Source organism: Paramisgurnus dabryanus, chromosome 3 (genome assembly GCF_030506205.2).
Source record: "Paramisgurnus dabryanus chromosome 3, PD_genome_1.1, whole genome shotgun sequence".
Taxonomy (NCBI): domain Eukaryota; kingdom Metazoa; phylum Chordata; class Actinopteri; order Cypriniformes; family Cobitidae; genus Paramisgurnus; species Paramisgurnus dabryanus.
Window position 1 is genome coordinate 20,142,530 of NC_133339.1, and position 15,023 is coordinate 20,157,552.

Here is a 15,023-nt window from a genome sequence, read left to right on the forward strand (position 1 = left end):
ATTTCACCGCCCTGTTCGACGTAGCAAACAACAGCATGTATACAAAAACTATTGGTTTTAATGTTAGAAATGCGTGTTTTATACGTAACTTTGCTTCTAACTAAAACGAAGGCGAGCTGCTCGCGTCAGTACCCTATAGGCTACAAATGGTATGAAGGGGGTGGGCAGGTTTAAAACAGAACAGCTGAGTAATATTACAGTTTTTTTTTACAAAAATTTAAAAAAAAAAATTTTTTTACAAAGTGAACTATTGTGGCCCATATAAATTGCGTTTCTTTGAAATGCAAAACAAAACTCTAAATACCAATTCTGTAACAATGTTAGTATAATGGAGTGTGTGAAGACTAGTTTTAATGTGTGTGCAAAGCATATACAACTAATGCACAGAGCGTGTTTCTGTATAAGCACAGTCTTCTGGTACTAAGCTTGAGTGAGATAGATAGAGTAAGAGAGAGAGAGAGAGAGAAGGACATGCCCCTTTCTAGCTACTCTGAGACCACGTGGTTTCTTCTTTGCAAACAAAAAAATTAGTAAATTCGACTGGGTTTAGAGGCGGTGCCATCGCCAAGCGGTAGGATCTGTGTGACAGTGCAGGGTACAGCTTTAGGTTCAGGGAAAGCGAGAGGAATTTCTCCCGACCCCGCTATATATTTTGTACCACTATTCAATCGTAACAAACATCAGATTAATTCAAACTGGTATCGTTTTTGCACCGCGCTGGGAATCCCGCGAAGATTGCTACAGTGAAGAATATTTACCACTCGAATGCAGGACTTTATTTGACTACAACGTTACTGTTAGTCGAACTTTCCCATTTTATTTTGGATTGCCTTGCAATTCGCAACTCGTGTTTTTTAATTCGTATCGGTTGACAGCCACACGATTTTGAGATCTGTGTGTGCTTTAATTCCTTTTAAAATTAGGAGCCGTTTGCCGAAAAGTTTTATTTTCATTTCTATTTTTGGGGGGGAGCATTGCAGGTTTTCACGATGAACAAGCTATACATTGGAAATCTGAATGAAAACGTGACCGCTGAGGACTTGGTTAAAACCTTTGAAGATTACAAGATACCATACTCTGGGCAGTTTCTCATGAAAACTGGCTATGCGTTTGTTGATTGCCCGGACGACCAATGGGCGATGAAAGCGATTGAAACATTTTCTGGTGAGTAAATTGATTTTAATGGGCCTTTCGTTACGGGTTAAAAACTCACTCTAGATAATCTCTCATAAACGTTCTGCTTGTCGAGCAATCAAATGCTACTGTTATAAAGATTTTGGGTTTATTGGATAAACTGAATCAATGATTCCCTTAGCTACGCCAGCCAGGGCAATGTAAAGCTCTATAGTGCAATGGTGCCTGAGATAGTGAACTTTTAAGACAAGAGGGTTTGTTGCCACTAAAACAATCTATGTAGCCATTTACGAACCACTACTTTACTTACTTTACACTCACAGGTAAAAGTGCAGTGTACTGTACTTGTAATAAAGTAACTATATTGCATTTGCCTCGTCCTGGCTGTAGTGTGTAGGACGTAGTAGTTTTTTCTAAAATCAGTCTGTAGGTTTAGTCCAACCTACCCGACACAGCTATAGAATCAGGTCTTACCCCTCCCCCTTTTGGCTAATAGGCCAATGGAGCTAAAATGAATTACGTTTCGTGCATTGAGTTAACAGGCACAATACTAAAGATGCCTTCTTGTCATTATTATATCCGAGCATGCAGCATTCTTAAATACAATGAAATTGCAATACATCTGTCTTTCTGGCCACAAAATATGTCTCGGTTTTCCACATATGTAGCATGTGACGTGTGCTCTATATAGCACGAAGGTCGCCATGCTGACAAGGATCCCGTTAAAACTACACACAACGTAAAGTCACCGTCAATATTAATTCATCTTCAGCTGTTCGTTTTATCGCTTGCATACTTGTCAAGTCTCAAGTAGACTCTCACAACAAATGGTTTCCATACATGTTTGGATTATAACTCTTAGTTAACGAAAAACGGTGTATAGCCATGATAAGTGAACCTTAATAGCGGGTAAATTTTCTATAGTAAAATTAGCAGCTTTATTTATGTATATTTTGAAAAGTTCGGTCACTTTTTATTAACAAGTAGTCTTTACAACACCATGACCCTCAGGAGCACGTTTAGGCCTTTCGCAAATCAAGTTTTTGAAATGCAGTAAAAACACGACTTCTCTTCTTCACACAGCAAAGTAGCTAACATGTGAGGGCGCATATATAAAATGTGTAAGGGACACATTTAAGACGTCCATTAATTTACAATTAAGTTGACTACGTCGTAATGGCCAGTCAAGTAACCTGGTGGCCTCATTCGTGAGATGGGCTATTAAAATTAAGAAAATAATGTTTTCTTTTTTCAGGTAAAGTGGAACTTCACGGCAAACGAATTGAGGTCGAGCATTCAGTCCCTAAAAAGCAGAGGTATTTGGCTTTCTCTTGAGTAGTTGAACTGTTTGCTGTATATAAAAGCTTCATGTTTAAGTTGTGGCGGCGATACAAATATTTGTACTACGTCAAGAAGACCTCGTTGTGTTGATATTGTGTATCTTGCGAACTGAAATGGCTACATTGTTACTTTTGAAATCATACATACGTAAAATCTTCGTTTCTTCGTTAAATTGTGCTCTGGTGGATGTTGTGTTAGTTTTGGGTGGTTAAATAACGTTTGCTTTAAGTATTTCATCACGTGCTGTTACATTCATAGTTACTGTTACGCTACATGAAGAGTTTTTTGTCTCTCTTATTAGACATATTCGTGCCTAATTGTCAAACGTGCACAACCCTGCTAACCATGTCATTTCAATCACTTGTTCCCTGTTGATCAGGCCCTGCCTGGCCTACTGCAAGGCCTAGGCCTCGGTGCTTGAATGATTCATGCAACAGAGGTTTTGTTTTCTCTTTTGTTGCTCTAAGCTGGCATTATAGAACACTGTTTGATAGTTGTACTTTTTGTACGATTTTTTGAGTACTTAAGGGTTAAGATATATTCAGAATATATATATTAACCCTTAACCATTATATATGAGTTTAATAATATTACAGTGTGTGTGGCTATTAACTGCTTTACGTTTACGTTTGCGTTTTGTGTGCTGTTTCTAAATTGCGGAATTTTCTGGCGCCAGCATTATGTAAAACTGTATGTCAGGGCACAACTTTTGCTCATTTACATTGAAAACGAGCTTCAGAAATACATTTATTTACGTTTTGGGGAACTTCAGCAGGCAGTTTATGTGGAACATTAAAAGCCCCCCCCCTCGTCCCCACCTAACGCAACCCTGCCTCTTTACACCCTAAACAAATTTTGCATAACCATCCGAGTTACACCTGTTAATCAGGCAGTTTATCGCTTTAAAATGTGTCGCCCTACTGACAATATACGTGGCGTACACATGTATGCGCAAGATATGTGGGACCTTTGTATGTGTAAAATAACCTGCTCGTAATGATAGTATTGGTTAGCATATGTTTGACCAATACTGTGCTACGTGCTGCTTATAAATGTACGTTGTAGGGAGAGTTGAGGGTTTCTTGAACGGTTGATCACCCGCCTTGTGTTTGCCCGTTTACGCGCTTTAGCCATAAATCTGTTTACTACTGACAGACGCGTTTTGGGATTTAAACGTATGCTTTTGCACACTTTTCGAATGACATCCAGATTTTGTCTGTTCCGGATTTTTTTACTCTCAACTTTAATGTTATTTTTTGCAAGCCTGCAACGCACATGCATTAATTGTCTTTTATGTATTCATTTAACTGCCCAGTCGCACTCCTAATATAATTATGTTACAGATAAGTGTTTATATATTCAACCTCATGGATAGATACATTGTTAGTATTGGGCGACCAACGTTGTGATAGTGTGACACGTGGTCGCCATCAGTGTGAAGAGTAACCAACGTCAGCAATTGAGAAAATGGCGCACAATGGGCTTCTCTGTGGAAGGCTTCATTTGGAAGCACTGGGGCGTTTACATGAATAGGTGAAAATACATTTTTAAGCTTTCTATTGATATTGCAATGTCATTAAACGTAAACATAAAAAATACAAATAATCACTTTGGTCTCTGGATTATGCATTTTTTTATATAAAATGAATTTTTTTGCACTTTGCACCATTTTGTTGTGTTAATGCTGCACACTTGCTCATGTTACAACAAACAAACACACACACACATACACACATTAACATGTACATATATAATGTATACAAGTCAACCCTGGTGAGTTTTTTTAACAAAAAATCCAAGTACTCACCAGCCTACTCGCACACATGCACAAAACTCAACCAGGGTTGTGTAAAATGCATTAGAAATGTTAATTAGAGTAGAACTGTTTCTGGTCGCCATTTTGATAAACGTCTCTGTGGGGTTGGTCTCTGAGGTGTAGGATGTTAAAAAGCAATGCACGCCCCCAGGTCAGCATATACGTTGCCTTCGCCCTTTGTTACCTTGTATGCGTTGGAGCAGCCTGAAATGTCACTGTGGGCAAATCTAATATTTATTTTAAATGTACACATTCTCTTGCTTTAACTAAGTAGCGTGTGTTGTTTTGGTATGCATAAGGGGTTACCAGTGTTTAATTTTTTGTGTATGTTTGGGGGGTGGATGGTCAGAGAAGCTTTTTTCTTTTGTGTTTGATAACATCAGTCTGCCGTATGTGTTTATAGGTTAAATGTTTTTGTGGAATACATCAACTAAAACTTCCAAATTTACAAACAAATGCTACTAAGAACATTGTGTTTTGAAGAAGGGTCTAAAGTAGTTGGTAAAAACTGAATTTAAAAAGTGTTCACTATAGAGTGTGTATTGAGTAAGCCATAACATTTGGTGCGTAGAGCTTTGTGGGTGGCTCTGTGTCTCACGCTTTGAGTTTTTCCCTTTTCATGTAACGTATGATGGGGCCATTTGCAATGGCTTGATGGGCCACTTTTGAAGTTCTTCAGTGGGGGAGATATTTAGAGGCGAAGGGAAAAGCCACACCTTTATGACAATGCAGGGTGATAAGTGTAACAATGGCCCTTCCCCCCTTCTTCCACGTACGCTCTCTCTTCCCCTTGTTAGCACCTATCAAGATCCCAAAAGCAACAGGGTCTTTGTAGCTCACAGCTTATACAATAACAGTGGAGGGACATTTATTGACAAATAGTGACAATGGTAATTTTTTTAGTAAGTCGAACAGTGTAGCTGAGAAAAAGATACAAATAATTTTATAGTGTAGTTCTGTGCATTTTTGATAAAAAACGGATGTATACCTGGACAGACATGTTTGTCTAATTTTACTTGCAGTAACAGCAAAAAAAAGAAAAACTCTTTATAGCACACACAAAAGAAACATCAGACTAAAAAATGTATAAGAAATTACATTATTATTAATTTAATCCAAAATCTATGTTTCGAAACGTAAACAAGCATGTACAAAAAAATTACTCTGCGAATTGGCGAACAGTAACTTCTTTACAAGTTTACGTAGAAAAACCTGTTGAGGGGTGGGTGTGTATTGGTGGTTTATTTGTAAGTGATTTTTTAAAATATAAAACATTGCCAATTTTGTTCCGTCTCACAATAACTGTTTGTTTAACATCAAGCTAGCTCGTATTTGCGCTCATTTTCTTCAGTGTTGATTTAGTTGGAGTAAGAGTAGGGTCCTCATTAACCACAGTCCATGTTTTGTATCGCACCCATTGTGAATAAATTAGAGCGTAAGAGATTAAATTATAAGTGATTAAAAATGGCTTGTCTGTTGTCCTGTAGTTAGGGAGTGTAAATGCTTTAATCCTTTTTTTATTAAAAACAATGCAGAAAGTGTCCAACAACTGCTTTGGTTACTTTGGCTAAAGATAAACAGCATGGCTATCATCTCTTTTAAATCTTTTTTTTACTTTGAATCATGCATTTTAAAGAAAACTATGCATCTGTAGACCTTTGAAGGGTGAATTCAGTAAAAAAATACTTTAGTTTTGATTTGAATCGCAGCATTTTGTGATTTGTGTGAATTGCGATTGCACGCTCAGGCTGTCTGAAGCCACACATTTGCTTGCTCGCGCTTTCTGCTGCTGGCTCCCTCCCTCCTTTTCTCTCTGTCCTTTTCTCTCCATCTCTGCTTGTGATCGTAGTACTACAGAAGGCAGGGGGAGGGGTCTTTACGAAGAAGGAGGTGCGACCAATCAGGGGCCAGAAACACCTGTGTGCAGTATCTCCGAAGCTATCGACGTTGCTGCACGATAGACAACCTCGTTCTAATTCTCCTCTCTCTTTATCTCTCTCTCTCACCGGCATGCTTATTTGCTTGCTGTTTTAATCGTTTTATTTGTCGTCTTCCCTTTGTTCTCCTGATTTGTGTATGCTCTTTTTTTGGCCCTCTATTTCTACGCATACAGTTTTGATTCATTGAAATTTTCTGCAGACTAGCTGAACGTGCAGGCTGTCAGTGTGGTCATATGACATTCTATACACGGGGCTTGTCTGAGCAGGAAGAGGGAGGAAAGAAAAGAGGAGATGAGAACAGGAGAGGAGGGGCTGGGGGTCGAGGGGAATGCACAGCAGCACTTCCTGGTGGGCTTCCCTTTTCTGCCGTTATGGAGGAAGATTTTTTTTTTCTAAACGAAAAGCAAATAAGAGCGAGAGCAAGAGAAAATATTTAGGGAGACTCAAAGGAAAAATGCTTGTCACGTAGAAGTACTGAGTATGTGAAGGTTAATTGTGCATTGTGCCTTTAAGAGCCCCCCCTCTTTTTTAACCCCTTACAATGTGTTGTCTTTGCTCCCCCTTTCCTATTTTGAACCATCTGTGCTGTTTGTTTCTTTTTTGAGGACCCTTACCTCTACATAAAATGCAGCTTTGGACTTACATTCAGTACCAAACACACTTAAGACCAGATCACACCAAGAACAAGTTTTAAATTAATTTTAACAGGTTCCAAATGTATGAAAAGCTTCCACGTCGCAATTACAGTGATAAAGAGGAATGATAATGTCAGGATTAACTTCAAGATTTTTTTCTGGCTTATGAAAAACAAAACATTGAGTGTTCAAAATTTTGTTTAAATTTAAAGGGCTGGCATATGTTAAATGTGCAACTGCAGCGCAAAAGCTTGGAATAAACATACCGTTGTCGTAAGATGGTTTTATACGCTAATATAGTTATCGTCATAGTTATTGCTCCTGGCGTAGACTGGAATTTTATTATGTTTTTCAATAACCTGATATATAAAATTTGTGTTTTATATTTGATGTCCTGTGTCTGAGAGGTGTCTCCTAAGGATTATTAATGCGGTTAGCACTTGTTGGGGATTGGTCAATAAAGTTCGTGAGAAACGGTTCTTGTTCACACAAAAGTCAAGGAAGTAGTAGTATAAAGACATAAAGACTATAATATCTCTTCCAACACTTCTGTGATCAATTTGTTTTGAACCTTTTTTAAATGTTTTTATCATCAGCATAGTTGTGGGAGCATTGCAAGCAGGTAGAGAGACTTGGCATGAAGTTGATATCATCGGTTGGTGCCATTTTGTAGCATGGCTGCCTAAGTCACTGTTTGGCAGTTTTGGGAGTTTTAAGTGAGATGATTTATTTGTTTTTACAGTTCAGTCTTAAATAAATTGTTTACAAATCTTACAAATCATTGAACTTGTATATAAAGATAGCATAAATAAAATTTGAATAACTCATTATTTACTATTAAATTACTTTATATTTTTACCACCCCCCTTTATCAACAAAGTGGCACTGTTTAGTTTTGGTTCATGTGCATTCTCAAGTGTAAATTATTGACCTAAACTTTGAATGTTTACATTTAAGGATATATCTATAATAGTGTGACATTAAAGAGGAATTTAGAGCGGCTTGTTTCCTGTATGTTTTTGTTTTTTGTGTGATATAGATGTGAGACTAGGGGTGTTTCCCAGGGTAAAAAAAATTCATGGTGTTTTACCCTTCTGATGTATGGGCCCCCTGTCTGCTCTACGCCCCCCATGATTCTTTATTTCACTGGTGAACAAGCCTTCCCGTAGGCGTGGTCATCATAAACACTCATGAAGAAGGGGGAGGGGCCCCTTTAACCTAAAATTCTTGACATTCTTCAATTTTTCTTGGTTTAAATGGGCCAATGTATGGAATTGTTAGGTCATAGTGTTTATAAAGATACAAGAGGCATTAGCAGCGTGACAGATGTGACATCTTGAATTGATTAATGACATATTTACTATATTGTCTTCAGTGTGTAACATACTGGATTTATGGTGTAAATAATTAAGCTAGATTTGTTCGCTGTTTTCTGCAGGATGTGTTTGCTATTGACTTAAGTCTGCAGTACTTCTTATTTGGGTACACAGAACTTGCACATAGCACATTAGTCAAATTTACCATGTTTAGTTAAAAACATAGTATGTATGTGATAATTTTTATTTTTTTGTGCATGGCAGTAATGTGTCAGACCTTGATATTTTATTATTCTTTTTCCTTTTAATGGAATGCTTTAGAAAATTTAAATGGTCAAAAAACTTGCTGTTTTATCTTTTTATTTCTGTAGATACTAGATTAAAACTTAAAGATTCATGTAAGATATTTTCCATCACGCTTCACTTTATTAATAGCTTTATTCTGTTAGTGGATTGCTCTCATAATCATAGACAACATCATTTTTAGTGCCTTTACAAATAGTTAGAAAGAAAATTATTTTTTGAATATGTTCTGGTTGTTTTTTTACATTGCAACAGTTAAACTTAAAGTGGGTGATTTGAAAAGCTCATTCTGTCTATGTTTCATTAATAATGTAAAATTAGAATTTTTTTTTTAGAAAATGTAAGAATGAAGATATAAGTCAAGTCCTACATATTTGCATTACTCTGCTGTATTAATCATCACAAGAATGTTTGAGCACATCAGAACCAAGAAAATGTAGCTGTTCTCTTTAGCAGCTATCTTCTTGTATGTATTGTGTTGTATAATTTTTTTAAATAACATGTCTTAACATAACTTTTACTTTTTATATCAAATTAATCCAAATCCTAGTTTGTGGTTTTGAAGCTCGTTTTGTCATTTGCACAGTCAGTAACTTTCAATCTGTGTTCCTCTTATTCGAGAAGGGTGACTGACTGTCCGAGCATTTTCTTAGTCTTAACTGTGCTCCCTGTTGCTTTTTTTATTTATTTTCATAATATCTTTAGAACAGCAATTTGTGATATGAGGAATAGAGAAGCTAGCAACATGAGAAAAACGTAATCCTATAGTTCTGTGTGCCTTGATTCAGTTTTGTGTTTACTTCAGGTATGTAATCAAGTATAAAAGTGACAGAAAATCTCAATGGTTAATTTTTTACCATATAACCCCAGTAGAGCTCAGTCAACACTGTTCTTCTTTCTTATGCTATTTTTCTTTCTCTATCCCTCTTCCTCCCCCCTCCCGCTCTTCTTCCACATTGCAACTCCCTCGTTCTTAGTCCAAATCACTTAAAATGGAGCCTCTGGATCACATGACCTCATAACAGGCATGTGCTGGTATGGTCATGCTATCCCCCCTTACACACACATTTTAAAAGCATAGAGAGGGGGAAGGGGCTGCCAAGCACACACCCCCAATACGAACACACCCTCTACAGACCTACATGGAGTCATACCTTCTCCTTCATACAGTGACTCCGCCACATGCAGGGTAAAGCATAGGCCTTCTCAGGCGGAGGATAGTCAAGAGCGTATACATATTTATATGTCCACAGACATTGTATTTTTTTGTACATGTAATGTGGTAGTATTTGATACTTAAAAATTCATGAATGTTTCTGTAGAAAATCAGTCGGAAAATAATCCATTTATGTTTAACTTGAAGAAGCATGTGTTTTTATTGTTTAGGGAGGATTTCATGGTATTCTAGATCTGTTGTTTTTATACCGCCTGAATTATTGTTGTAGTTTCTAAATGTTTTTAAAATGTGCATATAGGAATAATTATTATTTATAAAATGAACATGATCCTGCTGTAAATTTTGAAGACCCTGTTACTTTGTATAGTTCATTGTTTGGACTTCTCTGCAGTATGATCTATGTTTACTTATTTTTGTAAAAAAATATATACTTAATTTTTAACCTTTTGAATTTACTGAGCATTTTAAATGTTTAAAGTCTGCTGGTTATAAATTGTATTGAACAACAAAATTATTTTTGGTCATTGATGGAAAATTAGCATGCTTGTGAAAGAGAGAAGGAAAGAGAAATGGAGAAAATGCAGGCATGAAGAAAACGTGCTGGGCTGGGGCTTGTTCATGTTGTCAGCATGCAGCAGTAGCAGAGGAACATCTCAAAGGTGTAAAAAAGAAAAAGTCAGGCTGACGTCATGCTCTGAAAAGAAGCGCCTTAAGTTTTCTTTGCCTTTTATTCAGGGTAAGATTCTGTGGGTTCGAGATAGATTTTCTGTTTTCTCTCTTAAATTTCTTAGGTACATCTGGGGGTTTTTATGGTAGTTTTATAAACAATTGTGTAGACCAAAATGAGTAATTAACAGAAATGTTCCATTCTGTATACTTTTTTAAAGTGGTTAACTTTACATTTGTTTGGTACATTTTGTCTAAAACATAAATGTCTCTGTTGTCTGTTTAAAGTTAATTATCAAAACAGAGAGTGGATCTTTTAGATATACAGTTTACAACAGTGGTCTCCAACATGGTGCCCACGGGCACCAGGTTGCTCGCACGGAGTTTGTGAGTTGCTTGCCAAAGCACATTCTATTATTAGCCATAATTTGAATGTTTATTTATTACATATTTTTATATTAGCTCGGCTTCTTTTATGTATGTTAATATTTTAAACAATTGTAAAACATATCATGAAGTAAAATAAAATCAACAAGTTAAACAAAGGTTTTTGTATTAAAGGTGTAGAAGTATATCCAAAAAGTAGCCCAGATTTTTTTTAGATGTTTTATCTATTGTGGTAGCTCTTGCTCATTAAAAGGTAGGAGACCCCTGTTTTTAAGAAATCCTAAAATCAAATCTTGATTGTTGCATTTTTGCTGGTCTAGTTTAATTTTTGTTACATTTTTGTTATAAGAAAATACTAAAATAATTAAAATGCAAAACTGGTGGTGGGACTACTATTCATGCATATAAAGTCTAAAGGAGACTCAAAGTTTTGCATTTTAAAAATTTCGTTTGTAGATGTTAAATTGTCTATATTGTTAAATAACTAGAACTTTTTGATAATGGCATGTTTAAACAGTCAGTGTATTTAAAGATCAAAAGTATCCCACTTTTGAAGTTGTAAATATATATATATTTTTTTAGTTAAATGCACTATATATATTTTCATGAAGTTTCTCTGAATAGAATTGAGTTTGTTTTATTAAGGTCTGTTTTAATTGTTTTATTTTAATCAGTGCATGTATAGATTTGATTATTTCTCTAGGCTACTGTTGGCTTTGTTTGAATTTTAAGTAGTAGTTTGCCATATATTTATTTGTACCTATTACATTTCTACTGTGTATTCTTAACTTTTAGGAGCAAGGAAAACAAACAAATGACATGTTGATGTTTAAATAATTATTGACTGTGTTTTACAAAGTGTCTTCATTTTTAGCGCTTTATAAAGACTTATTTCTCTGTTTATAAAGTTGAAATATGCAAGATTGTATCAAACAGAATTTTTACACTATATTCGATGCAACATAATTTAGAGATCTTACTCTTATGAATTTCTATGCTTTAAAATGTTACTTTTCCTTAAGAAGAGCATGTCACATTATTGTTTGCATCATAAAAGCTTTATTGGTGTTTTGGTATGAACATTTCAGTAATAAGCCTTTTCTAAAAGTCGTATATAAACAAAACTTTAAGAGCAGGTCCCAATGAAACGAAATAATTTCTTTGAAACATCCTGGCGTTTTAACACAACGACGTGTAATAACACGATCAAAACTATTCATCTGCCAATCACTGCAGAAGAAGACCTATAGCTAAACCCACATTTTAATAATCCACATGTTTGCTTTGGTGCTCAATAGAACAGCAGGCAGGTGTGAATTGAAAGCATAGTGAATTGTGATAAAGCCGATGAGTAGCCTATATTTACAGCCTGTGCTGAGTCAGGTGCATTGCAATGTGGCACTCATTGCGTTGATGCTCCGTTGTGCACGAGACAGTTTCTGTTACGTTCCACACCCCCCATTTCCTCCTCAACTTGGAAATCATCTCCTCGACCAACCCCCTCCGTTTCTCCGGGGATGGGCGGGGCAGCGAGCGTGCGCCCCGCCTCTTTCACGACGCCGTAGTACTCTCGAGTAGCCCGGTGACTTTATGAATGAAGGCAGGTCTCCCCCTCGCTGCCTGCACGAAACTGAAGGCACGGCACGACGCGCGTGAACCAGAGCAGCAAGAGAATGAGCTCGCGTTGCTTCTGCTGCACTGCAGGCGTTAATATAAAGATAAATCCTATATTAGTTTAACATATGCCAGGGATACGGTGTTTTACTGCAATGTGGGAAATAGTGCAATGCATTTTAACCATTGCAAATTAAAGCACATTGAGGTCTCGGTGCATTCACTAAAACGACATACATTAACGGTATTGCAATGACCGTATACATTTTTACCGATGAGGGTGTTATGTAAATAATGCATACAAATGAAAGCCAGTCATTTTTTTATATCTGATCTATTTAAATTATTTTCTACACTATACTAAAGCAAAAGCCCACCCGTCTTTTACTTGTATGCATTGTTGCAGTAATTGCTTTGTGAATAATTGAAATCTCTGGTGTAACACGTTTCGTCACATTGCGCTTTGCTGACACGGATGCACGTGCCGCTCCTATGTTACCTATAGGTTTCTGGAACATTCTGCGCCTGCCCATGTGACAGAGATTCATTGTGGTAATTGGGCGTTGTCAGTGGGAGATGGCTGAACGTACACTTGCCCACATGGCAGAGATAGATCCAGGCCCACGTTACTCACTCTGAACAGGAATTTCCTGCTGGTTTTGTAGTGGATGAGTATATGTTTAGTCTGTGTCTGTTTGCACATTTGTCTCACATTAGCATGAGCGTACCACGAGGCATGCAATGGTATTGTAACCGTGCGTGCTTAAATATTTATTCTTTAAAAAAACTGCGCAACTTGGTGAAACGACGGGTACATTTTGCGTATATAGGCATTGTGTGTATATCACTAATGTATTTAGTTAAAGCCTTATACTATTCGAAAGTTTTAATAAATAAGGTTAAATGGCATAATTTATTTATTTTACTTTTCGTGTGAGATGTAACCTTACGTGTCCGTATAGCAACTAAACGAAACCCCTCTCTCTTTTAACCATTTACCAGTCTGTTTAATTTTTAGAAACATTTAACACATACGCAAGCTCACCAATAAAACATTTCTGCTTTTTGTTTATTCGAGAACTTTGCCACGGACTTTTTTAAACAGCAAGTGTATTAAATTCGAGTTATTCAACAAATACACATTAATAAAAAGCAAGTGAACTGAAATTGAGTGCCTGTAAATTAAATCTGCATTGACGGATAGAAATTAATTAACGTGATCATTTGATTCAATCACGAGCACATTATACTCTCAAAGAGGGGCAGGTGGAAATGCTAACGTTACTTTTTGGGGTTGAACAAGTGTCGTGATGAAATGCAACATGCCATTTCGTTTCTGCCTGAACCCTTGATTCTCATGAAATGGCGAACATGCTAGACAGAGAGAGGGGGGCGTCGTTTCATGCAGATTTACTACTTGCTTGTATGCAGAAACCAGGGTTGTCATGCTATGCTAGGCTAGTTTAGATCGTATTGATTAGCCTACAAAGTTCAGCGGGGCATTTTTCTTTTTTTTTATACGTTAGACTGTTAAAGGAAATTTGGCTTACCTCAACAATAAGCGCAGGTCTCCTGAAAACGCGTGATTTGTACTTTGTAAAACAACTTTTGAGTGTCAAATGATTAAAATCATTTAGATTGTATTGAAAGGGTACCCAAGTTGTGCTTTTTTGACTCGTGTTCTTCTGCTGTGTCACAAAATGGAGGCGCGCAACCGCTTCCATCTTCTCCGCGCCGAGTAGGGCACATCATAGCAAAGCGTGAACTTTGACCCAAAGTAAGGTCACACTGCCCTTTTTAAACTAAATGGGTTTCGGAGTTTTTACATTTTCTTGTTGTTTTTCACATAACATTCACTTTACCAGCACTGCTACCTGAGGGGAAATGCCTATATAGACGCAGTTTTGGTAAGACATAAACACGGAGCACTGGAGCGGCCTCTCTATACGTATAAATGCCTTTTAGGTAAATGTTGCTCTGTGGTGCTACAGTTATTTGAGTGTGTATACATAAGACTTTCATTTTGTACAATACAATATCCTTGCTGGTAAAATAGGATTTAGACAGTAAAATATAAATACTATTTTCATAAAAAGCAACCTCACTTTCTGTTTTGTTTCTATTTTAGTGATATTTAATAATTTGTTACTTTGACTTCTGTTTTTCAGACTATTGCAGTGCATCAAATTAAATTTAAAATATATGTAATATCTGCTAGTCTTTTGTCTTGCAACCCTTAAAGCAGCCAAACCTCAGCATAATCTGCAGCCTATTTGAGAAGTTCAATTGTTTGACAGTAACCCCTGTCTCTTGCCCTGCCCTACGGCTCCTTTTAAAGTCCGTGCAAAGGGCTCTTTATCCACACAAGGGTCAAAGGTTGAGATGCAAGGTTGAGAACTACTTGCAGACAAAACTCTTTGTCGATGAAATCTCTCTCTCCCTATGTATTCCCAATGGCCCCCTGTCTCACTCAAACAGCCAGGAGAGAGAGCGAGAGAGAATGGGAAAATGACGGATGAGAGGGAGGAGTGTTTCACATGATAATGCAGGAAGGGACCTGAGGTTCTCCTCACCCCCACCGTTTCGGAGGCATTGCATTCCTCAGTTAAGCATGTCGTTCCCTGCACACTATGACATTTCTTAAATATGAGCATTCAAAAGTCTATACCTTAATCTATATATGCATTCATGCAA

At 36.9% G+C, this 15,023-nt stretch overlaps 1 protein-coding gene across 3 annotated transcripts in view; it reads left to right on the forward strand.

The window, feature by feature from the left end:
- Positions 1-563: 563 nt before the first annotated feature.
- Positions 564-15,023, forward strand: part of igf2bp1 (insulin-like growth factor 2 mRNA binding protein 1) — a 40,319-nt gene continuing 25,859 nt past the window's right edge. For all 3 annotated transcript variants that reach the window (XM_065277805.2, XM_065277806.2, XM_065277807.2), the window contains exons 1-2: positions 564-1,164; positions 2,390-2,450. In XM_065277805.2, coding sequence (XP_065133877.1) covers positions 990-1,164; positions 2,390-2,450 — 236 coding nt within the window. In that variant the 5' untranslated portion in view covers positions 564-989. The remainder of the gene's footprint in view (positions 1,165-2,389; positions 2,451-15,023) is intronic.